The 25,709-nt window shown below is 40.3% G+C and overlaps 1 protein-coding gene across 1 annotated transcript; it reads left to right on the top strand.

Moving 5' to 3' along the window:
• Window positions 1-12,637: 12,637 nt before the first annotated feature.
• On the top strand, window positions 12,638-14,010 carry LOC147886589 (uncharacterized). The gene has a single exon (XM_087395528.1). The coding sequence runs from the start codon at window positions 12,695-12,697 to the stop codon at window positions 13,673-13,675; it is 981 nt and encodes a 326-aa protein (XP_087251654.1). The 5' UTR covers window positions 12,638-12,694; the 3' UTR covers window positions 13,676-14,010.
• The last annotated feature ends 11,699 nt before the right edge of the window (window positions 14,011-25,709 follow it).

Here is a 25,709-nt window from a genome sequence, read left to right as displayed (position 1 = left end):
CACAGCTTACTAAGTTATTTTTATCTTTGATGTTCAGTTTTATTTCATGTGTCTTCCCAACCCCCCCCCCACCCCCCTCTCTCTCTCTCTCTCTCTCTCTCGCTCGCTCGCTTGCTCACTCTTATATTTTCTGCTTATTATTTTAAAAGAATTTGTAAGATTGGAAATTGGGTGTATTCTAGGCTTATGAAAGCATGTACATGCGAGTATAGTGAGAAGTTGGTTATCTTGTGTGCCGTCTCCATACAGCCAAGTGTGTCGTGTCCAATACAGACAACATTGTCATACAGACACTTAGTTTTATTTGTGGGAAGCCTATCTAGGTTTAGGGTGGAGTTGTAGTTTGTGTGCATGGTTTGTTAGGGGTTTTTATATGGGTGTACTTGATTCCAAACCAACCTTTAGGGGTCATCGAATAAGATAGCCAAATACAACTCTCTCTCTCTCGCTCTCTCTCGCTCTCTCTCTCTCTCTCTTCCCTCCCCCCCTCCCCCCTCCTCCTCCCGAGTACATGTACAAATACATGTTCATTTCTAATGATCTAGTCTTTTTTTTGTTAGACATTTGAAGAAAAAGAGAGAGAGTCCCCCCCCCCCCCCCCCCCCCGAGTACATGTACAAATGCATGTTCATTTCTGATGATCTAGTCTTATTTCTGTTAGACATTTGAAGAAAGAGAGAGAGAGTTCCCCCCCCCCCTCGAGTACATGTACAAATTCTGATGATTTAGTCTTATTTATGTTAGACATTTGAAGAAAGAGAGAGAAGTAGAAGTAGAAGTAGAAATTATTATCGTCCACGGGGGGCCGAAAACGACCCATGGGACCCGAACGGTGTACAAGAAAAGTCTCCTCCGGTGTGGAGGGGGGGAGAGAGAGAGAGAGAGAGAGAGAGAGAGAGAGAAAGGCACTCACAAGAGTAACTAGCTATCCACTAGATGAAAATGAAGAGAAATTGGGTATATACTTAGGAGTGGATAAGGGTTAACACAATTACATTTGAAATGGGATTGTTACATGGGCTACTATTTATAAATTCCAAAGGACTTAAAAATCAAAACCACGTGTTTTTGAAAATTTGCGTGTATTTTGCAAAAATCACACGTTTCAATACTTCAATTGCAAAATCATACTAAAAAACCACAAATTTGAAAAGTACTCTCGTCACACAAAAATTAAAAGGAAAATCATGGTTTTCTTTTTACATTGCTCCAAGTACAAAAACATTTTAGTCACCCCTTTGTATTTCACATGTCAATTTCATGCAAGCCACTACAATTGTTTTAACACCTAAGACTCTTCTCAACAATGCTCTAATCAATACAGTCAAATAACTTTGGTGCTAATTGTTGATTCTAAAAAATATTAGAGTGTACTCATTTGTACAAGAAAATCGATTCCTTTTCAAATTTCTAAGTTTTGATAGTTGTATTTTAGCAATTTTTGTTTGTAAAAAAGACACAAACTTATAAGTCTTATTAAAATACGAATCACAATGTATTTGTCTACATGAGATGCATGAGTGTCCATAGGATATATTTAAGAACTAAATTTGGGATTGATGCAAAAATATACGTATTTTTTAAGCGAAGAAAACATGCATTTCTAAGAATTTGAATAGACTCCTTCAAAATCAATATTAAAATTGCAAAAATGCACTAAAAAATGGTAATGCTTCTAGAGCAATGAGCAGTTATTTGTAACAATGAGTTGAAAAAAGTAAAGGTGTTTGTAAAATTCTATTTAAGGGTTCTAACCAAAACCTCACAAAATATGAATGACTTGACAAAACATGACATACATAAGTCAAAGAAAAAACTCCAAAGGCATATGGGGAATAATTGTCTCAATCTATGTCCAAGTCGAAAGGTATTCCCATGTTTCGATTACATTTCAACCTCCATCCGACTCTTTCCCAACATTGGTGACAGTAGTAGTGTTTTGACGATCTTTTCCCCTATTCTAAGTTGATTGGCTAGTCACCCCTGGCCAAGTTCAATGCACAGGAGCTTAAAGATGAAGATGCTCACTCTTGCAATCCATGGGTTGGTATGCAAGGCTATGAGTCATTACATAAATAATAAAAAGAGATGTTGAAATACTAACATAGGGCGACACGCCGAGTGGGCAAGCAGTATTAAGACATGCACGGAGCGCTTAAGCAAAAAGAGACATGCACTTAGAGAAATCCAATGCCAATTGTATTATAAAGTAGTTCCTTGATTACAATAGCTTGTGCTTGCACAATTTACAACAGTTTCACTCAGATATCAACCTGGACTCACTGTCCATACGCCTCGACCAGGCTAGAAGCTCTATGAGCCCTTGAACTGACCTAGACTCTCTAACCTAGTCTCTAGACATTCTCACAACAGTCTCTCTCAATAGTCTATTCTATCTCAGTTACTCTATTGAATCTTCTATCTAAATAAGAGTTTTTTGACTACCTAAGGGTGAGATCACTACCTTCTAAAGATATCCTAGCTAACTTGGTGGATTGCACTCCACCATTGCACTCCACCATTGGTCGTCTCATTGCTGGATTCTGGCCTTTTCTCGAAATCTGTGGAGCTCTTCCACCATGTATGCCACATCGGCTCGCTGAGCCAAGTTCCGAGTGTCGATCCCACCACCTCTAAAGCTCGTGCTAAACAGGGATTAACACTCGTCTCGACTATTCTCTAAGCTGTCTCCATCCCGATCAACACATTCCATCATTGCTCAAAAGATTGAGTACCTCCGATGATGCATCTTCAACCAGAAGAATGGCATCTATGTTTACTAGGATGAGCTCTGCATTTAGATCGTGGCTCTAATGGTGGGGCCCTTTGCTTCATTATCGGTGCCTTGGAGTGTGTTGTGGAGGAGGTCTTCGTTGGCGCATTATCTCAGTTGTAGAGGCAAGGACAACTTGTCCTTCGGCTTGCTACTTAGGAGGATCATGAGGAGGTGTTGCCGAGGTGGAGCGGGCCATGGAGAGATGCCGGGGATCTACTAGTAGTTGATCTCTATTTGAAAGCTTGGGCCATTGTGAAGCAAGTCTTTCATATGAACTCGGAACAAGGGTAGGTGATGGTCTTGCTCGAGATCCCATGACTTCCACCTCAGACTCCTCCACTATGGAGCTAGCCTTAGACATTCTCCTTGATCCTCCTATTTTCATTATCTCTTTTCCCACTTATACAAGGACTTCTCCCAATCCACTTGGTGCTCTAGTAAGCATCAACTGTGAAGATGGCCCTTCAAGGCTTGGAGTTCCTGACCACCGTACTACCCCAGACTCTAACTGATTACAAATCATACATAAGTGCAGGCCAAGCTTACAATGAGCTTAATGTGCCATGCACACCCCCTTCATGTGCTTGTCAAAGGTCTCTGTGAAGATGTCCAACCATTCAATTTGGACCTTATCCTCCTACACAACAAATGTTTTGGCCACAAATTTTTGGGGAATATATCCTCAAATCTTCTTTAGTTCAATGTACTTTGGCCACAAATTTCTAGGGAATATATACTTGACTCTTCTAGGTACTACCAGAGTAGGAAAAGCCATTCACTTCTATTAATATTGTAGATGAAACGTGCTTGAATGAGCTTATCTGGCTTAGCTTTGACTTGCTTAGCATAATTTGGGGTTCATTCTATACCTCTGCTGCATGATAAGTTTGGCATCAAGGACCAAGGGAATCCTATGCTGGAAAATTTTTAGACGGAATCCTTTTAAATCAATATAGCTCGATGCAAAAACATCCTTATATTGCACGAATGGGTTCTCTACTTCTTTCACATAGTCATCCACCCTATAAGCACCAATGACTACTATTTTAGGCTCTTATTTTGATCCTAGTTTTAATTCTTGAGATGCTCTAGAAGCAACTGTCTAGAGCCAAATGGAGTAGTTATGAGTTGAGGTTCAGCAATGTCTGTTTCCCCAACTACATATTCAATGAAATTGCTAGGATACACATGTTGTTGTGCAACAATCTTTTCTTCCTTAATCTTTTGTTTAAGATATGTCAAGCTCCATAAGTCGAATTTCAACATCTTCTGGAAACTGATCCTTTACTTCTAGATCTTGAGGTCTACCACTCTTGGGCACAATGCTTGGATTGGTTGGACTTTGAATTTCTTCATTTCTAGTTTTGATTGTCATCAACTCAGCTCCCCAATCATGCAACATCTTGGCACTTTTCAACCAAGGTGTTCCAAGCAATGAGAGACATGCATTCTCTTCCATGGGAATAACCAACAAACTCTCTATATGGTGATTATCAGAACAACATCATAAAGCATACCTATACATTCCATAGGTCGTTGCTTAGTCATTCAAACTCGAAATGGAGATGGCTTCATGTTCTTCAACTACAACTTATTCACCATAGCTACACAAATGATATTAACTCCAAATCCACCATCCATAATAATGCCTTAAAGATTTTTCATTTTGATTTTTACTATAATCACTGGGACTTGGTTATCCACCATTGGGGTATCAATGATGGTGATAGTAGCCAGTGAATAGTGGGTACTTTAGTTTGTAGTTTTTGTAATAGAAAATCCATGCAATAAGGTGCAATCTTGATTACCTCTGCTATAGTAAGATTGACCTTCATCTGTTGGAAAATTTCCCATGATTTTTTCATGCTACTGGCACCTTCTTATGAAGGTAGGTCCATTAAGTCCCCTTCAAAACTTGGGATTTCTCGAGATTGACTGGTAGGCACCTTACTCAAATTAGGAGGTAGGTCCATTGTTAGAGCTTTCCCTTTTAATTTATGAGTGATTCAGGAGGCAATGTTCACCCATGGGAGAGGCAGATCCTCCTTCCTTAGTGGCCTACTGTTGTGAGTGAGTCACTGTATTGGGATCAACTGTGGGAGAGGTAGATCCTCCTTCCTTAGTGACCTATTATTGCTTGGCATCCCAGTCTACCTCTCATCTTTCCTTGTTGCTTTGGAGAAATTTTAAATGCTCCTACTACAAAGGGATTCAGCCTTCATATGGTTGCCATTATAGAAGTAATAGCGTATCTATGAAGGTCCTTGATTCTTATCCTTTGCATTTTTGCCTTTACCCTTGCCTTGCTTGGGTTTAGGTGGTCATGCTTCCTTATTATTGGACCTAGACTCTACTTGATTCACTTCTAGGGTCCTCTTTTTAGCATACTGGCAAGTAGACTCATCATGCCCATGTTTGAAATAAGTCTCGTGATATTTTGTCCTACACTCATCTTCTATATGTCCCTTCTTGGAGCACTTGTTACACCATTTCTCATCCTGACTTGGTTTTCCTTGGTAGCCCATTTCCTACAAGACCTTTTTCACAGTAGAATTCAGCTTGTCAAGTTTAGTTGAGGCGTCCTTAGCATACTTGCTTCTGTCTTCTTTTTGGGCTTTTTCTTGGAGAGTGCACTCTTCTCCACTAGTGTAACAAACCGATTCAATAAGTCTTCATATGTCTTTGTGGGATTGAATATTTTAGGAGATCAGAGATCCCTTAATCAACCAAGCTTGTAATGACTTGTCATTTGGATCTGTACTGAGCTAATTAATCAAGGTTCTCTGTCTAAGCACAAAATCCTAAACAGACTCATGTTCCTTTTTAGGTCACTAAGTTTAGTGTAGACTTCCTCCCCACTGATCTCTTGTTAGAACCTTTTAAGGAAAGCCTCAAAAATTCGCTACCAATCCTTGAAGTAACTTATAGGAAATTGGTTAAACCAATACTAAGCTGTCTTAGCTACTAGTGCATCAATAATTCATACACTCCTCCTTTGTCTCACTAGCTCATTGATATGGAAAACCCACAAGAGACTTTGCAAGTGATTGTAGGGATCTTTGTCTTCAGTCCCCTTGAAATTCTAGAATTTGACCTTGGTTAGAGTAGCCAATTTGACTTTGACAGTAGGCAACTTGGTACCTCCTCAACTTGGGTGTCATCTACATGGTGACATTCCCCTATATGGACATGCTCATGTTGATGTGCCCTTGTTGTTGAAGAAGATGGCATCTGCTAGCTAGCCATGAAACTTTTGGTATTTTCGGCTTCGACCTTTGATGACATGTATGGCTGCATCCTTATCTTGGTGTTGGACTCGGTATTTGATATTTGGATGGTGGGATAGGACTAACTATCCTTTGTATCAATAGTGACGATTGTCATGACGCACCACTTTTACGACTTCACTCTGAGTCTCGGTCAGAAGCTTGGCCATGACTATGTTGAGGCTCCCATTCTTCTGCTTCTAACACACATGTGGACCTTTTTTATTGTTCCCTATTGGAGCCTTATTTAGTTTTGGAACTAGATTTATAATGTTAGCTTGGAGAACCTTGCTCGTAGCTCGGTCCATTTCATGACCTGTTGGACTCTTCAGAATGGAGACTCTTTGTAGATGATTGCTCAAAATCTTCTTGCCAGTTTCTAAAAAGTTTCTTTATTAAAAGCTCAGATCATCTTGGACATACACTTAGAATTAAAAGACTGCTAGTGTCTATGTGGTATCTAGGAACAACTCTTTTATTCTCATTTCTAAGTCCTTGTCTTTCCTAAGCTCATCGTCGTAGGCATTCCTTGGATCTTCTTCCCAATTCCATTGGTTGTCACGTACCAGCTCCAAATTCATGGCAGCTTCTTGGTCTTTCATATTTTTCAACCTCTATGGCCTCTCCATAGGTATTCCTCTCATCATGCCGCGCATCATTCTCTCCTCGATGAGAAAGTGTCAAACATTCTTGCAACAATAGCTGAATGATCTAAAAAGGGGCCTGAGAACACCCCCTAATCGAGTCACCCCCAACCGGTCGTTAAGTAAACTTCAAGATGATAGTCTTAGATTGTCTTGAGAGAAGTTGTTTGTAGTAATTTTCTAAATAGAGTAGCTAGTGTATCTTAGCGGGTCAACATAGAATGTTGTTGGTGGAAACTTTGCACTCAATCCTATAGATTTCTACACTCAATTCCCCACTCAACAATTTTACTGCATCACTCCCCATTAGGATCGCCAAATGTTGACGGTCTTTTCCCCTGTTCCCAAGTTGACTACTCTTGCAATCCATGTGTTGCTATTCAAGGCTACGAGTCATTATATAAACAAAATAGAAAGAGACATCAAAATACTAATATCGGGTGACACGTCAAGCGGGTGATTTGTATGAAGATAAGCATGGAGTGCTTAAGTAAAAAGAGAGGGACAGTTAGAGAAATTGAATGCCAATTGTATTATAAAGTAGTTCCCTAATTACAAAAGTTTGTGGTTGCACAATTCATGAGACTGCTCCATCAAATATCAATCTAGACTCACCTTCCCTATGCCTTGACTAGGCTAGAAGATCTATGAGCCCTTGAGCTGACCTAGACTCTATAGCTTAGTGTCTGGACATTCTCACAACAGTCTCTCTATAGTCACACAATAGTTTATTCTATCTCACTTACTCTATTGAATCTTCTATCTAAATAGGAGTTTGTCAACTACCTAAGGGTGAGATCACTACCTTTTAAAGATATCCTAGCTAACTTGGTGGACTTCATCCCACCATTAGTCTCCATTGCTAGATTCCTGCCATTTCCTAGAATCTATGGGCTCTTCTTATTGGCATCGCCTAGACCTTTGCTGCTTCCATGCTAGCTGCCACATGCACTATAACTGACTTTTCTCAACCATTGCAACAAGTGACTCTTTCTCAACAATGGTGGTAGGCATTATCATTGTAGTCATAAAAATAGTAAGCTTAATCATCGTCAACAACAGTAATAGTTATAGTAATTGAAGGCTTGATCACAATAGTAATAGAAGGAGGGTTGATCACAATAGTAGTAGTAGTGGGCTTGATCACAATAGTGGTAGGAGTCTTGATGAGAACTAAAAACTCTAGCTCTACCATCTCTCCTTGCTTAAGCCCTGCCTAAAAAACACTTTTGGGTTGAGGCTTGCTAGAATTCATAAGCATTTTGGTAGGATCAAAGATTCTTGACTACCTTCCAATGTGTTGGTACTCATCAAGCAATGTGCTAAGGCCTCACTATCTTTTCCATGATCAAGACACCTGCCTTCCTTTAAATCTTTTGGTACTTGTCAAGGCTTACTATCATTTGCTTAACAAAGTCACATTGCAAAATATATTTCTCTATGGCAATCACATTGCAAAGGTTCTCTCTATATGGAAATCACACTTCTTCCTTTCTGTAGTGCATAGGTTATAGTAGTACTAGTATTGGCAATCATACTTTTCCTTTGTTTAGTGCATAGGTTATAGTAGTACTAGTATTGGCAACAAAAAAATCTACACCTCTTCATTTTTTTAGAATAAATAAGAAAAAAATTCATCGATAAATAATTTGGTAAGGATTCACCAACTCCCTATGTGGTATCCTTCGATGTGAGCCAAAGTTTCTTTGTCATTGAAAGTATTACCAATGTGAAGGAATGAAGGGGTCTTTCACAATCAAACTCTACATGATTCACGTCTTTCACAATCAAATTCTACATGATTCATACTTTTCTTGCCTTCAATAGCCCCATACTCAATACAAATTTCATAAAAAAAGATGTGAATTTGATGCCCAATCAAACTACTTTTTATTGGGAGGACCCCTCATGGAATTTGTAGTGAAAGCTTGTGATTCTCCACCTTTTTCATGCAAGATCTATAGCCAAATTTTGGGCTTCTCCGAGGCTCTTTTCCTATTTCTATAGAGAATATATATATATTCCCCATGGGGCATTGACACAAACCCCACAATATTTTAGATTCATTGAAGGTGCGATTATCAAATAGTATAAGTGCCCACATTCGAAGGCCCCCTACATCCCAAAATTACATTGACCCACGTTTGATTATCCCATTCACCCCTTTCTCATGAACTACAACTGAATCAAACACAACGCTATTTAAAAAAAGAAGGTTATGGTAGATATTTTTTTAAATGTAATTAATATTTTCGACGCTTTTGTTAATGCTAATATTGACGCTGTCAGGACCAAAAACACCTACTCCCTCTATTCCGCGTCACTTTTCTCACTCAAAGACCAAGCTTTCCTCACACTCTCTCCCATTCAGACTTTGCAACCACCTCCCTTCCACAATCTTACGTCAGAGGCATTGCGAGCAATAAGGAGAAAGGCAGAGGGACTCTCGGGACTCTTCAAAGAACCTGCATTTCTAGTTCCAAGTATGATTCTACCTGTTTTCTCTACTTTCAAATCTTGTTTTCTACATGCAAGAGGAAAAGAAGGGGAGGAGGAGGGCATGGGGAAGAGAGGGGCTTGGGATACAAAACGAGATTCCCTCCCTCTCCCTTTCTCTCCCTTTTCCCTCTCTCCCCTTTCCTCCCTCTTTTCCCTTCCTCTCTTCCCCTCCTCTCTTCCCCTTCCAGGATCTTCCTTTTCCTCCCTTTCCTCTCTTTCTCTATGTCTCCCCTTTCCTTGTCTCTCCCCTTCCCTCCCTTTCCTTTATGTCTCTCCCCTTTCCTCTTCTCATGGGTTCTTTTGTTGAGTGATTTGTGTAGGCTTGCTTTTGAACACAGTTCACAGAAAGAGCCCCACCTAACTTTTGAGGTAAGTGCCCCTTTCCCCTTCCCCTTTTTCCTTCCCCTTTTTACTTCCCCTTCCCCCTTTCCGTTTCCCCTTCCCCTAGCCCTACCCCTTTCCATTTCATGCATCCTTCATGTCAAACTCCAGTATTGACCTTTGGTTTTTGAAATTAAATGTTTGTTTAAGCTTGTGACGATCAAGTCATCAACATAAGGAACTATAAAAATGATATTTTTAGTAGTGTTTTTATGTGAAGTGAGAGATCTAATTTGATGGTTGAAAACTTGATGCAAGAAATAGTTTGTGAATCATTGTATTCCATGCATGGGTACTTGTTTCAAACCATAATGAGATATTTGCAATTTGAAGACTTTTTTTCTAATCCCTTGACAACATATCACAAATCGAGGTTAGAGTAGTTAATATCAGCCTAAGCTATTGTAGGTTGATAAAAGGCTGATACTATACATCTTGGGAAGCAAAGAGTCTCCTCTTGATGGATCAAAAGGATCGTATGCTTTTGATTTTTCATTGTAGTTAGTGAAAATACATTTTAGGGATTTTGATATCCAACTTTGTCATGGGCTCATTGGGAATGTGTGTATAAGCAAGAAAGCCAAAAACTTTCAAATGATCAACAAAAGGGTTGTTCCCTATGAAAGATTCTTTTTGTGTAAGGTTTACAAAATAGTTCTTGGACTTCTATTCATTAAGTATAGTGCAATTCTACATGCTTCTATGTAGTATGCCTGGGGGATTTTCTTTTCATGTAGCATACATTTGTCTAACTCTATTATAAGTCTGTTCCAGCCCTTTGGACTCTATTCTATTGAGGAGTATGTTTACATATGAATAGTCTTTTAATGCCATGTTTTTTATGTAATTGGTTAAAGTCATTGTAAGAACAAAGAAAACATTAACTAGGCTTCTTGCATTGCCAATGTAACTATGAAGTGGGATTTAGCCAATTCATTCTATCTTGTGTGGAGTTTTCATCACCCATGATTACATTCTTTTTAGAATTATATTTCATATGCATATTTGAAACCATTCTTCTTTGAAAGAAATGTGATTACTTGCTCTTGAATCAAACCACCAATTAGCTCATCGTTATACAAATAGTCTGGACTTACAATAAATGTACTTTGAGAAATGAAAACTGGTATGTGTTGTATTTTCTCTTAGCTCGCTAAAGGTGTGCGAAGGAAAGAAGCTGAAAAATCCTCAGAGGAGTATTCATATCAAAAGAGAGGATCCCTTACGTAGTTTGATAGTGTAAGTTTAATTCAAAGCACGTAAGTGCATGAAGTTCTCTAAAGGGAAAGAGAAGAACGTGTGTAACATTGGCATTTTGAACACATGTACTTGCCACATGCCTTGTAATATTATAGTCAATGAAGATAAGTGCAATGCTCATCATGTGGTGCCACGTGTTGGCATTGAGAGGCGATGTTAGAATATCTTCGTGTAATTGAAGCAAAGAGTGCATGGGTGAATGGTGTTTTTGACTAAAAAGGTGAGGAGCCAATGAGGTGTGAGTGTGTGGCTTTGGGGATGTGGACTCTGATCCAAATACTTGTATATGTACATACATAATTGAATTGTGTGGTGTGGAATAAAGTCCAATGGTTAGAGTTTGATAGATGCTCTTGCTCTCTTGTTCTGTCTCTCTCACGGTCTCCATTGAGCGATTTCTCTTGTTCTAGAGCTTTTACCATTTGTGAGCTTCAGAGTCCTGGTCTTCCTTGTGGTCATGTGTCAAATAATCATGTTGCTTTAGAGAACTTGGGGCAAGAGGGGGGTGGAAGGGTTAGGACGAATCTATCATCCTTTCCTACTACACTTTTGAGATTGATGCCCTTCTTGTGTACACCCACATGGTCACCTTATAACCTAGGAAATTGGCAATATTGCTTTCTATTTAAGAAGGGTGTTTTGACTTGACAAATCTTTGCAAGTTACCATTAAATGGGGGTAGTGCTTCCATGGAATATGAATATCTTCGAATCTTGGAAAATAGCTTTGATTTACTAACAATTGGTATTGTAATGTGGAATACTTTGGAGTGGTTTGTTAGGGGGGAAGTTGGTGAGTAGCCCGTTATGATGTGAGCGAGTTTTCGACTAGAAACCACGATTGGGGGGATTATGTAGGCACTGCAAGCACCATTATTTGAGATGGGGATCGAAAGGTCTCATAAAATGGTGCACAAGGCTCAGAGATCCTCAGGTTGGCTACACGCCTAAAGTCTTGCTTGTCCAAGCCTTAATAAATTGGTCGTGGTGGGTGGGCAGGGTACCATACACATTGCCATGTCTGAGGTGGTAAGATTTGTGAGTACTTGTCTGGGAGTTGAGAGTTTGAGCCGACCACCATGCATTAGAATTTCATTTGCACCTAGAACTAGCCGGCCGAGTCCTTTTGGGGGTGGAGGGGTTGCTCGCCCAAGCTTGGGTTAGTGGTGTTTTTTGGCCTACCTTTAGGTAGCCTCAGTGAAGGTTCAACTTTCAAAAACCAAAACAAATTTCTAGCATTTTCTAGACGTGTTTTTTTTGCAAATTCTTTGATTGGTTGGTGTGTTGAATTTAGAGGATATGTCTTTCAAATTTGGGTGTGCTTTTTTTGGAAGTGCATTCATTCCCTCTCTCCTCTTCCATTTCTCTCTCTCTCTCTCTCACTTTGGGCAAGCCTCTCTCTCTCTCTCTCTCTCTCTCTCTCTCTCTCCCGCGTGGGTCTTGGTGGTTGAGGCTCTGGTTCATGTCGTCGTGTGTGTGTGTTCGATCCTCGTGGTCGACTTCGGATACGCCTACTGTGTGCGTCTTGGCATTGTTGCTACGAAGTAAAAAACTCTCTCTCTCTCTCCCCCTCTCTTCCCCTTCTTCTTCTCTCTCATGGCAGGCCACATGAATGAGATTCATCTTTTTTTTTTTCTTCTGGGAAGCGTGGTGCGTTAGGGCGCTCATGGATGGGAGATGAATGTTCTAAAGAGATTAGAAAGAAACCTTTACGTGGACAAATTACACAAAAGGTCACATAAAAAACTTGGGAACGTGGGAGGTTGGAAAAGCCAAAAAGGGGTGGGGAGAGGGAGCGGTGGGAGAGAGGGGAACTCGTTTCGTCTTGGGCTTGATCATCATCTTCGTTATCGCAAAGGGACTACAATAATGGGAGCGGCTAGCGTTCTTCACTCATGGCTTCTCTACGCCATCGTCGTCCTCCTCTCGAGCTATGTAGTCCTCGACCTTCTTGCCAATCACTCCGACCTCTCCTCCCTCATCTGCTCCCCCCCCCTCCTCCTCCCCTCCTCCCCTCCTCCTCCTCCTCCCTCCCCTTGCCTCTCTCGTGATTCTCACTTCGACCTCAACTCCTCCCGCTTCCCCTCCCATAACCCCTGGCTCCACATGAAATGGATCGGTGACTCCGCTCCTTGCCCCGTCAATGGCTTCCTCATCGAAAAACTCGACGATCCCTACAACTTCCGTCGTGGTTTCGCCCTCAGATTCGCCTCTGACGTCGAGGATAAAACCCACCTCCTCCCCTGGCTCCTCGCCTCTCGTGTCGACCTCAATCAGCGGCCTCGACGGGTTTTCCTTGACCTCGGCGCCAATGCGTTCTCCACGAGCATCACCTGGTTCCTGCGGATGTACCCCTGCGATTTCACGGAAGTTCACGCTTTCGAAGTAGATCGGAATCTGCTGAAGAAACCTGAGGTGGGTTTCGACGAGGACGCCAACTATGCGGCTCCGAATCAATATTCGCTTACCGTGAAGCAAACCCCAGGCATTCCTCAGTGGATGCTGGATCGCATCACGGTCTACTACAAGTTCGTGAGCGACAGGGACGACGAGGCGAAGGGCGAGGTGAACATCACCAGATTCATGAAGGAGGAGCTGAAACTAAAGGCCAGCGACACAGTGGTGGTGAAGATGGACATAGAAGGGAGCGAGTGGCCGATTCTGAGGAGGTGGATGGAGGATCCGGAGATGGCTGGCATTGTAGACGAGCTGTTCGTGGAGGTGCACTACGAGCATCCGAGCATGTGGGCGTATCATTGGGCAAGGTTTGCACCTGTGAAGAGGGAAGAGGCGAAGAGGTTATTGGCAGATTTGAGATGGAAAGGTTTCTTTGCGCATGCGTGGCCTTGAGATCCACCGACATTACTGATCTACTTTGCAGCTTAGGAAGATGGATCTGTTTTCTTAAGTTTTCTCTACCACCCTTCTAACAACAGATCTGTAGAGGTTCTGTAATCCAGAGTTTTCACGTTAGCTAAGCTCTATCGTTTTGACGCGTCTGTTTTGCCCCCCCAAAAAAAAAACGAAAAGAAGCCGGGATTTTTAACTTTTGGGAGGGAAATAGACTACAGGAAATACACCAGCTTTATTCTCTCTTTCCTCTGTTTATTTTGTGCGTGTGTATGTGTTCTGTAAACGGATACCTCATTTTGCTCGGGTGTCATAGCACAACGTATTTTTGGCCTGCCTTTAGGTAGCCTTAGTGAAGGTTCAACAACAACCAAATATAATTTCTAGCATTTTTCAGATGTGTTTTTTTTCTTTCAAATTCTTTGATTGGTTGGTGTGTTGACTTTAGATCATCTATTTCAAATTAGCGTCTGCTTTTTTGGAAGTGCATTCATTCCCTCTCTCCTTCCACGATTTTGTTAAAATTTGAACGCGCATTCATTGAACATTCCCTCTCTCTCCTTCCATTTCTCTCTATCTCACATTCGGCAAGATTCACCTTCCCCCCCCCCTCTCTCTCTCTCTTCTCCTTGTTCTCTCTCTTGGCAGGCTGTTAAAATTTGGACCGCATTCATTGAACATTCCCTCTCTCTCCTCTTCCATTTCTCCATCTCACATTGGGCAAGATTCACCCTCTCTCTCTCTCTCTATATATATATACAGGTCACATGAATAAAATTCATCTTGTTCGGTTTAATAATGATTAGCAATACCTTTTTGGTTGCTTTAAGATGATTTTTAAAATCTATGCTAGGCTGAGTTGGCATACATGTGTACGTGCTTGGAACAAGACACACTAACTGCCTTTTGGATGGTTCTTCTGTAGATTTGTTAAGGATCGTGGTCTTTTGTTAAGTAGCACTTTTTTCACGCATCTTTTCTCCGTCCTTAATGAAGGTATTAGTTGCATGATGGGCCCCATGGGATAGAGAAAGATACAGGAATCAAATTCATATCTATGTAATGTTGTGGTGATTGATACGTTCCCATTGAAGATCATATCTGGATTCTGCATGAATAGTCATTGGAAAGTGAATGAACAATCTGTAATGCTTTCCTCAGCTTCGACAAAGTTACCTTTATCTCTGCTATCGAACAGGAGCGATGCATTCTTGCAGACAGATTCTGAACTTGCATTTGACAAGGCAGTTCTCTCCCATCACATTGCTATCGATTTGAGGAGAAGAAATATCTGTAAGGGTGCTGTATGGGAGACTTGTTTTAATCGAAAGCAAAGCTGAGTGAAAAAACACTGACAAACAGACGCACACCCCCCTCAACACAACCGTGCGAAACTCAAACGAGCAAACGCACATAGCTCTAGCACCATATATGCGCCATGGAGACACAGTCGACACAGGGCTTTGCACCTGCGACATGGCCGTAGGTACACATGAAGCGTGACACAAGCAAATGACAAGCTATACTAGCAAAGAGAGCTTGACACGAGAGAAGCTATACTAGCAAAGAGAGCTTGACACCACAAGACACGCTATACTCACAGAGCAAGCAACGAAGCAATACACGTATACAAAACGCTCACACAGCTTTGCGTAGCTAGCTATCGTGCTCAAAGTAAGCAATCAAACACGTTGCATAATGCAAACTAGCGTTCAACAACGTGCTAGTGAATGCAACATGGCTAGCAAGAAAACATACAAAGCTCACACAAATTCACGAGACTCAAACAAACACGAGAGAAAGGCAACAAATGGGGTCGGTGACAATTTTGAATACCCTGAGAGGGTACTCTTGTGATATGGGAAAACATACAGGGGGAACTCTTGTGATATGGGATAACGCTCATGGTGGAGTGTTATAAGAAAACTTTTTAAACTATATACAATGAACATACAAAATTTTAAGAGTGGTTTTTTCATCTTCTATGGGATTGTGCCATATTTTTTTAAATAAGCTTTAAAGGATAGTCATCATAGCCTTGGTGAAGTGTGTTGAAAATTTAGATGGTAGGAGTGGGAATTAATTGTTGATTAGCCACATTCGTTTGTTGCTAGCTTTGGCATTTGGTGGTGGTGGTCAGGCTTTGCTCGTTTATCTTGAGTTGCTTGTCTATGCTACATCTCTTCATTTGTGTTGGCTCATCTTTACTTTTCTTCGAGTTTAGTCTAAGCAAATCGAGTTTTGTGGATATTAAGTCACGATTTCAATTGTTACATAGACTCGCATCCTTCTTTGTAAGTTCATTTATGTGATCAATCAACTATTTTTCTTTGAGACTTTCTTTTAAGGAACTTAGCGTGGATTTGTGGGCAGTTGATTCGGTGGGCTTTTGCGAGCCTGGTGTTGCTTGTCTATGGTGCTTCTCTTCATTTATGTTGGCTCGTCTAATCTAGTTGGTTTGTGTTATCGATTGATTGTATTTTTGTTCGTTGGTTTGCTTTGAGGGATGCAAGGTGCATTTGTAGGCAGTTCATTTGGGTGGTTGTTCAGAGTTGGTGTTGCATTTGTTTGTTTATGTTGGTTGCTATATGCTCTTGGTTAAGCTTAGTGTAAGCTAATGCAGAACCACTTGTCTTCTTTGGTGGAACCACTTGTCTTCTTTAGTGTTTCTCTCCAAGTGAATCCAGCCGTCTTCTTTAGTTTCTCTCTAAGTGGAACCACTTGTCTTCTTTAGTGCTTGCATTGGTTGCTTTGGAATTGCTTCGATTCTTGGTGAGATTCTTTTTTGAGAAATATGCTTGTGTGATTGTCAATAATTTTCAAAGAGAGTTTCTTTGCTATTCATATGGAGCAGCAAAAGCATCATGGTCTCCCTCCAGAATAAAATTTAAATGTGTGTGGGATGAGGTCCAACCCCTAGATATGACTTACGGTAAATCACATATCTAATTTGAATCTTCTTTTTGGGAAAAAGCTATTGGGAGCTCATTCAAAATACACGAAAATTGGAATTGAATTGTGTGCTTTGAAGACTTATATTGAATTTGTTGACTCTCTAAAGCTAGAAAAAACAGAGCCAAGAGATTATTTGTAATTAGTCTCGCTTGTTTTGATGGGTTTGATTATGATAAAACGGTCTGCCTTCCAAAGATAGCATCTAGTTCTCTAGTGGCATTTGAGAAAATGTCTCTGAAATCCACTAGTATGAAGAGAACTAATAGGTATTTTGGATTCAAAAGAGCACTACGATTGGCTGTAGCAAATAAAGAGAGACTTTAAGTAGAGAGAAGGCTAGTTGATAGATGTTCTTTGGTTATGCCTTTAGTTTTCTTTGTTTGAATTTGAAATTTTGCTATCAATAGACTCTATTAAGAAAATTAGATCAGTTTCACATTTCCTGTGATGTGAGTAGGCTTCCTTAAGAAAATTATAAGAAAGTAATAATAATCTAGTAGAATGTATAGGTGTTTGAACTAGGCTTGAGCTGCTTGAAGCTTTTGCGGAGATAATAGTTATTCCATTAAATGAGGTGGTGGAACACATTGATGTTTTGCTAGTCCAAAGAATTAAATATCTTTCTAAGAACTCCCCTAGATTTTCCTTTGAAGGGAAGGCCCTAGTTAAATATATGGCACATATCATGTACCAAGAGGACCTTGTCCAAAGATTCTAAAGGCTAATCTCACATATCGATTTGCTGAGAAAACTATTACACTTGTGGTTGTTGATACTTGTATAAAAAGTTTCTCAGATATAGTTGAGGTCAATACATACATATGGGTAGAAGGGGTTGCGGTCAAGTCAAAGAATTAGAATGACGATATTAGGGGTATCAAAATCTATTGTGAAGACCATATTGCATTGTGTTGATTTCACTTCAAAGTTCAAGACACTCTCTCGAATTCCTTCTCCAAGGTACTTTCCAAGGCCTCATCCTTTTTAAGAACAAAACCTTTTTGTGACCAAACATGTCATCTCTGGCATCAAACAACATCAAATTTTGGGGAGCATAACTTTTTGCTCAAAACTACAAATTCAAAGCTTTCTAAACCAAAATGGAGAGCACATATCGCTCTTGCTTAGTTCGAATTTGGGCACCTTGATGGGAATTACGAATCTAATTGGGTTTATGCAGTGTTATGTGGACCAAATAGCAGTGTCCAGGTGCTAGGTGCTAAAAAAATAGTCCAAATGTACATGCTCGAGGAGGCAATCGTGATTGTTGGGAACTTGGTTATTGGTAACAAATAGGCAATCATGGGTGATTGGGCACTTAGTTAATGGTAGTTAAACTTATAGCTGGTTGTCAGGTTTTATGAATTTAGCTGGTTGTCAAGTTTTATGAATTCTACTTTCGCTTCTCCAAGTTTTTCTCTCATGTCCATTGTCCTCTCTCTCTCTCTCTCTCTCTCTCTCTCCCCCCCCCCCCCTTATCGCGCTCTATTTTTCCCAAGCTCTCTTGCCATAATCTCTCTCATTGTCTCTCCCTCTCTCCTTAGTTGTTGCTCCATTGAAGGTGCATAAACATAGAAAGATTTGCAGATGATTGGGCCATGCTTTGAGGAGTTTCAAAGTGCGGAGGCATCCACACAATGCTGTATGTCTATGGAAGGTGTGTGCCATCACAATTTGCTAGAGTCTTGTGATGCAGAACACAATGTCTCAAACTCCATAGAATGTATAGTTGGTTCTCTCAATGCGACAACCATCATAAGAAATTATGAGTCTATCATAAGACATTATGAGTCTATTAGGAGGAAAGAGTGACTACAAAGGAGAAGGAGAGAAAGCTTAAATGTTGGGTCAATGTTTCCTTAGGAGTATCCATTCTTTGTGAGGTTTAGGAAATTTGCTAGACCCATAACTTATGCATTGCTCAATGGAATTCGATAAACTTTGTCTTCAAGTTGTAGTAACATTCCAATCTTGAACATGAGATAAAAAATATATGAAATAATATTTGAAACGAGACCGTTAAAGCATTACAAGTGCTATGTTGCATGTGAAAAGCATGCATCCTGAAGAGCATTGGATATAACAATTTATTTAAAGACATCAAAAGTTTGTTCTACAGATACATGCAACCAAGTAATAATTTAGAATTACACTATGTGAGCTTCTCCTCAACCAAAGGACACACCTAATTGAGAACCTTAGATATGGTTTAAGGGGCATCCAATGGTGTGCTAAAATTATGCATACCCATTCGAGGGCACGCTCCATAACTTTTTCATGTTTTGTTAAAAGCCAAAACCAATTGAAAAAATGGAAGTTGAACTAGTGGGACTAGTGCATGGTGGTCTTAAAACATTGATAGTTGGTGATATTAGTATCTAGATGAACGCCCTAGAATGGAAGAATTTGAAAATGTGCAATTGCATGTGCAAAGATCTTTTAATAAATCCAATACTATTTAGAATTTTGTATTGGTTCTTTTTCCATGCAAGTCCTTGCTATATATCTCATAAGCATTTCAAAGATCATTGCATTTCATAATATATAGCATCAAACATGATAGTGTGGCCTTTGGCCTATTTGTATTTTGAAGCAATTTGGGCCACATTGCACACTCTTGAGGGAAACCGGTATATCAAATTGCTCAAGTACAAAAAAATAGAAGAACCCTATATGTGGGTCTCAAACCAAACTCAACTAACTAAGGTGGCATACTAATTGAGCCACGAACTAGAGTAGATAAGGATAGCTGTCATCCAGCTATTATTCATGGGTGGTGTACCAACCGCATCTGCAGCTAACAAGTCAGTGACATAAATGCACAACGGTCACCCTGGCATATCGCGAGTGAAGCTCGATATCTCAACACTCCCCCTCGAGCTCAATCCCAATTCTTGCACACCAAGCAGGTCTCTGAACTTGCGCAGCTTCTCTGCGCCCAATGCCTTCGTGAATATGTCAGCTACCTGATCCTTTGTGCTGACATAAACTAGATCAATAAGACCTAGTAAAACTTTTTCCCGCACATAGTGATAATGCACCTTAATGTGCTTTGTTCTAGCATGATAGACTGGGTTATTTGCCAAGTGTATATTGCTCATGTTGTCACAATAAATGACAACTGGCCCATCTGTAGACTGATGCATATCATAGAGTAGCTTATGCAAAACAGCTACCTCACATGCAGCCATTGCTGCACCCCTGTACTCAACCTTTGTGCTCGACAAGGCAACTGTAGGCTGTTTCTTGTTGCTCCAGGTGACTGCAGCACTCCCAAAAGAGAACACATATCCACTGGTAGATCGTCTATCAGAAGTACTACCAGCCCAATCAACATCAGTGTATCCATGCAACTGTATCTGAATCCCAGCCTCATAAAATAGTCCATACTGCAATGTGGACTTCACATACTTGAGTATGCATCTAGCCGCATCCAAATGCGGTTTCCTTGGAGCCTGCATAAACTGACTTACCAATCCAATAGCATAGCTTAAATCCAAATGCATAAACTGACTTACCAATCCAACAGCATAGCTTAAATCTGGCCTAGTAATAGTCATATAAATCAGACTTCCTACTATGTGTCTGTACATAGTAGGGTCTTCCAGAAGCTCACCTGAATCTGTGCTCAGCTTCACATTCTGCTCCAAAGGAACTGAAATAGGCTTACAGCCTGTCATCCCATATTTGGACAGCATGTCCAATCCATACTGCCTTTGCAAGAGCTGTATCCCATTTGGTGATCTAATCACCTCAATGCCCAAGAAATAACGCAGCTCTCCCAAATCCTTCATCTCAAACTTCTGCTTCAATATCATTTTCACATGAAGGATATCTTCATCACTATCACCTGTGATGATCAAATCATCAACATAAATGACAAGCAGCATAATACCTTTCTCTGTTTTTCTCACATAGAGTGAGAAATCTGCCTTGGAAATCTGAAAGCCAATAGTGACAAGATATTGTCCTATCTTGTTAGACCATGCTCTAGGTGCTTGCTTCAAGCCATACAAGGCTTTCTTCAACGTGCAAACAAACTCAGGATGAATAGCATGAACATAACCTGGTGGCTGCTCCATAAAGACCTCTTCTTGCAAATCACCATGCAAGAAGGCATTCTTTATATCCATCTGATGTAAAGACCATCCCTTTGATGTAGCCATAGCAATGATTGCTCTTACAATTGCCATCCTTGCAACCGGACTGAATGTTTCTTCATAATCAATGCCATATGTTTGTGCATACCCCTTGACAACTAATCTTGCCTTGTATCTGTTCACAGAACCATCTGCATTGTGCTTGATCTTATAAACCCACTTACAACCAATTGCATTCTTGTCTTTAGGCAAAGACACCAATTCCCATGTAGCATTTGCTTCCAAGGCATCCATTTCTTCATCCATGGCTTTCTCCCATTTTTCATTTCCCATGGCTTGCTCAAAAGAAGTGGGTTCTGGTTCCTGTATCACTTTGACCATATAGGCATAGTGAATGGCTGTAAATCCATCATATTTCAGCCTATCCATAGGATACCTAGCTCTGGTAGACCTGCACAAAATAGGCTCACTTCTAGGTGCTCTCAAAACATCCCTGGTCTTCCTTACTCCAGGTGTAACAACACAAGGAATACCCAACTCATCATCAATGCTTTGTTCTGAGCCACTGGATTCACCATCCACATAAGAGTGACCTGCATTCACATCAAACATGGGCTGATCTACCTTCTCTTTTCCTTTTCGTGATACCTGCGTACCACTATCTGCATTGCTTTGAGGAGATTCTCCTGATTTCAATCTGCCTATCCATGGCAAAGTATGTGAACCACTGCTAGAGGACACTGCAGGTCCACTGATATTTTGTGATTGCTGCTGTGAATTGTGTGCAACATTACCATTTTGTGCATCTACATAAATCATCACATTTACTAGTTTATACCAGCTACTTATCTCATCAAAAGCAACATCTCTGCTCACTGTAAACTTACGAGTAGAAGGGTTATAGCATCTATACCCTTTCTGCAGCAGAGAATAACCAATAAAGATGCACTTCTCAGCTTTTGGATCCAACTTGGACCTCAACTCATCTGGCACATGAAAATAGGCAATGCAACCAAAAATTTTCAAATGAGAAATGTCTGGTTTCCTACCAGTATACATCTCCTCTAGTGTCATGCCATGTATTGCTGTAGTGGGAGTCCTGTTCATTATGTAAACTGCTGTAGCAACTGCTTCAGCCCAATAATAATCTGGTAGATCTTTTTCATTTAGCATGGCCCGAGATACCTCTCCAATATGCCTGTTTTTCCTTTCTGCAAGTCCATTTTGCTGTGGGGTATGACTGCATGAATATTGCTGCTTTATGCCATGCTCCTGCAGGAACCTTGCAAACTCATTTGGGAGGTACTGTCCCAGGCATTTTATTTGTAGGCCTGTTTCTTTTTCAACCATAGCTTTAAAAGCTTTGAAGTGCCCAAACACTTCACTTTTCTTTTTCATAAAATACACCCAAACTTTTCTGCTGAAGTCATCAATAAAAGTGACAAAATAGTGATAGCCTCTAATAGATGCAGCTTTAGTAGTCCACACATCAGAGTGGATTAATTCCAATGGCTTTTTACTCTCTTGAACATGCCTAGGAAATGGTTTCCTTGCCTGTTTTCCAAATTGACAGGCTTCACAAACCTTATGCATTTCTACAACCTTGAATTTAGGCAATCCTGCAACAATATTTTGGGCTTGCATTGATTTAAGTCGCTGTATATTAACATGACCAATGCATTTATGCCAGATATCAATATCTACAACTACACCGGTCCCATGTGCAAACATTGCTACACTCAATTCAGGCATGTCCGCATCCAATGTAAACATCCTGCCTTTCTTCTTTCCTTTTGCTATCAAGCGACTGCTATTTTTCATATCCTCAACAAAGCATCCATGAGGATTAAATCTGACCTGCAAGCCCTGCTCAACCATTTGACCAATACAAACCAGGTTCTTGGTGATGTTCGAGACATGAAATAGATCAGACAGGTATTTATTTTTCCCATCCTGCATAGACAAAGGAATTTTACCAATCTGCACAATAGGATGTGCAGTATCATCACCAGTCTCCACAAATCCTAGTTTTTCCATTTTTGCTTGCATCTTGCATCCATTCTGCATGACCTATCATGTGGTTTGACGCACCTAAGTCAACATACCACACATCATTTCGTTTTTTAGCACTTGTCACAGAATTGGTCATGTGCTGCACCATAAATAGATGCTCATTTCTGTCATCACCCTGTCTACTAGAAGATGCATAATTGCCTTGCTACAATTTTCCATTCATAATGTCATTCTGCTTTTTGTAGTAGTCCTTAGCCATATGACCCATTTTACCATAGTAGTAGCATTCAACATTGTTGTTTGCATTTTGGCCTCTCTGCCATCCACCACAGCCTCTTTGGCTCCCCCTGCCTTTAGAGTTACCACATCCTCCTCCATAGGACTGGTTTTCTTGAATTTGCTGCATATTCTGATTTCTGCCATGGCCTGCAGATCGGCCTCCTCTACCTTTGCCTCTACCTCTTCCAGCATTTGAGTAGAAGATAGTTTCTTTTGAAGTTCCTCCTGAAGAAGATGCACCTCCATTTCTCTGCTCTTCAGAAATTAGAAGAGCAAACAACTCTTCAAAATCAGGAAATGTTTCATGGATGGCAATGGATGTCCGGAACTATGCATAATCCTTTCGTAGACCAATCAAGGTCACAGAAACTAGATCATCATCTTCCACTGGCGACCCAATGGAAGCAAGTGCATCTGCAATTTTCTTCACGTTCATGTGGTAGTCATTGATGCTCATATTTTCTCTCTGCACATTGTGCAACTCCTATTTGAGCTGCATTTTCCTGGCTTGCGTATTTGTGCTGTACATTTTTGCCAAAGTATCCCATGCCTCCTTTGGCGTACTTGCATCCTCAATATGCATAATCATAGAATCTGAAATACTGATAGACAGCCAGTACATAGTAATGAGACTAGAAACATAGTAAGGGGAAAATCTCCTGGGCCAGATGGGATCCCCATTGAGTTTTATCAGCATTACTAGAAGGTGTGTGGCAAGGACATGACTATTCTCATTAATCACTATTTTCACAAGGATTATTTGCCTAGGAGCATAAATACTAGCATTGTAAAATTAACCCCTAAGGGTTAGAATATGTCTCTACCTGGGCATTGGCGGCCCCTTACTATGTTAAGCTATGTTTATCAAGCTATGGAAAAAGCTATGGCCAACAAGGTTGAGTTCATTTTGAGTAGAATCATGCTAGGTAGTATGGTTTCATATTTGCAAGATGATGTGATGAATGTTGCCCTTACTATTGATTATGCTGTGATGCATAATGAGAGGTTTGTTTTGTTGAATTTAGATCTTGAAAAAGCCTATGACAAAATTAGTTGGAGTTTTCTCATTGCCACTATGGAGAGATTGGGGTTTGGTCAAAGACTTGATGCAATGACACTAGTAATATTTTCCAATGCTTTTGCTAGGCTATCACTTAATGGTTATTTGAAAGGTTTGCTTGCACTTAGGAGGTCTATTAGGAAAGGATGCCCTCTCGCTTCTTTGATATTTGCCATTGTGACTGAACCTCTGCTTTGTCAGTTTGATTACTGGCTTAATCAAGGATGCATTAAAGGAGATTTACTACTAGATGGTTTTAAATTTTGTACACAATTTTTTGCTGATGATGAGTCTTCTAGTTGGAAGGGAGGAGGATTTAATAAATTTGTTGTTTGTCTTTGAGGATTTCTCTGTGGTCTTTGATTCCAAAATCAATAAAGGAAAATCCACTACAGTTTGGTTGGGGTGGGATGCCTTACCTAAATGGTATACACTTAGGTTTTCTTTTAGATGGATTAGAGCTAATGAAACTATCATATATTTAGGATGCCCTATTGGATTTGCTAATGGTTTGAAAGATAATTTTGAGTGTTGCATGTCCAAGATGCAGAGTAAGTTTGTTGCATGAATAATTTCAAACTATCTTTTATAGTCAGGGTAGTTGTTACTAGACAATTACTGATCTCTATCTCAGTGTAAATGATTTCTTCCTTTTCTTTCTTTGATAATGCACTGAAAAAAATGGACATATATATTCGAAATTTTGTATGGAGGGAGCAAGGACATGCCATAAATTGGAATTATATGGTGGCTAGTAAGAAGAAGGGTGGACTTGGGTTATAGGGTATGGTCCAGTAAAAGGCACTCACGATCTTCAAAGCCAAAAGAAGAAAGTGAAAGCTACATATCACTAATATTTTGCATCTCTCATCACGCTTCTTGAAGAAATATTCCTCTGTGTGTCCAAGTCTTTTGCAATAGCTACACTGTAGTTGTTTCTAGTCAGGCTTCTTTGCATGCCTCTTCTTCTTGTTGTTAATAGTAGCAAAGACCCATTCTACAATTACATCTGGAGTCTGGCCAGCAGCTCCTCGTCAAAAAAAGTGGCCACTATTTCTTCAAGACTCATGTTGGCATTGACCCGTAATATCTTGACTAGATCATCATATGTAGGAGGTAGATTGGTGAGTACAACAACTTTCAAAGCATCATTCTCAATGAGGACCCCTATATCCGTGAGCTGAAGAAGGATTGATTGCATTCTCAAATGCTCACCTAAAGTGACACCTGGCTTCATTTCAAGGCTTAAGAACTCATGCTTGAGCAATCCTTTCAAATTCTTCAATCGTCCACCGAATAGTGTTTCCACCATCACCCAATTTTTGTGAACTATCTTGAAGAAATCTAAATGATGGTTGAACTTCATGCTTGGGCTCGATCGATAATGCCAATAGCATGTTCATTCCTTGTCTCCCATCAGATTGATGCATCTACAAACTCTTGTTTAGCTTTCCCTATGGGCTTCTTCTCCATTCCAGCCAATGATAGGCCATAGTCCAGTTTCCATAAAGTAAAGTTGGACATTGAGCTACCAAGAGGAGAAGTTCATGCCATTAAAGGCAGCCAGCTTCATTGATTTGGACTTTGACTCCATATCATCAGGTAGCATGTAGACAAAACCTCAAAA

Source organism: Dipteris shenzhenensis, chromosome 24 (genome assembly GCF_047967505.1).
Source record: "Dipteris shenzhenensis isolate YYH24624 ecotype China chromosome 24, Dip_SZ_1.0, whole genome shotgun sequence".
Classification (NCBI taxonomy): Eukaryota; Viridiplantae; Streptophyta; class Polypodiopsida; order Gleicheniales; family Dipteridaceae; genus Dipteris; species Dipteris shenzhenensis.
The sequence above is the reverse complement of the archived record's forward strand: the minus strand, read 5'-3'. Positions and strand labels throughout refer to the sequence as shown.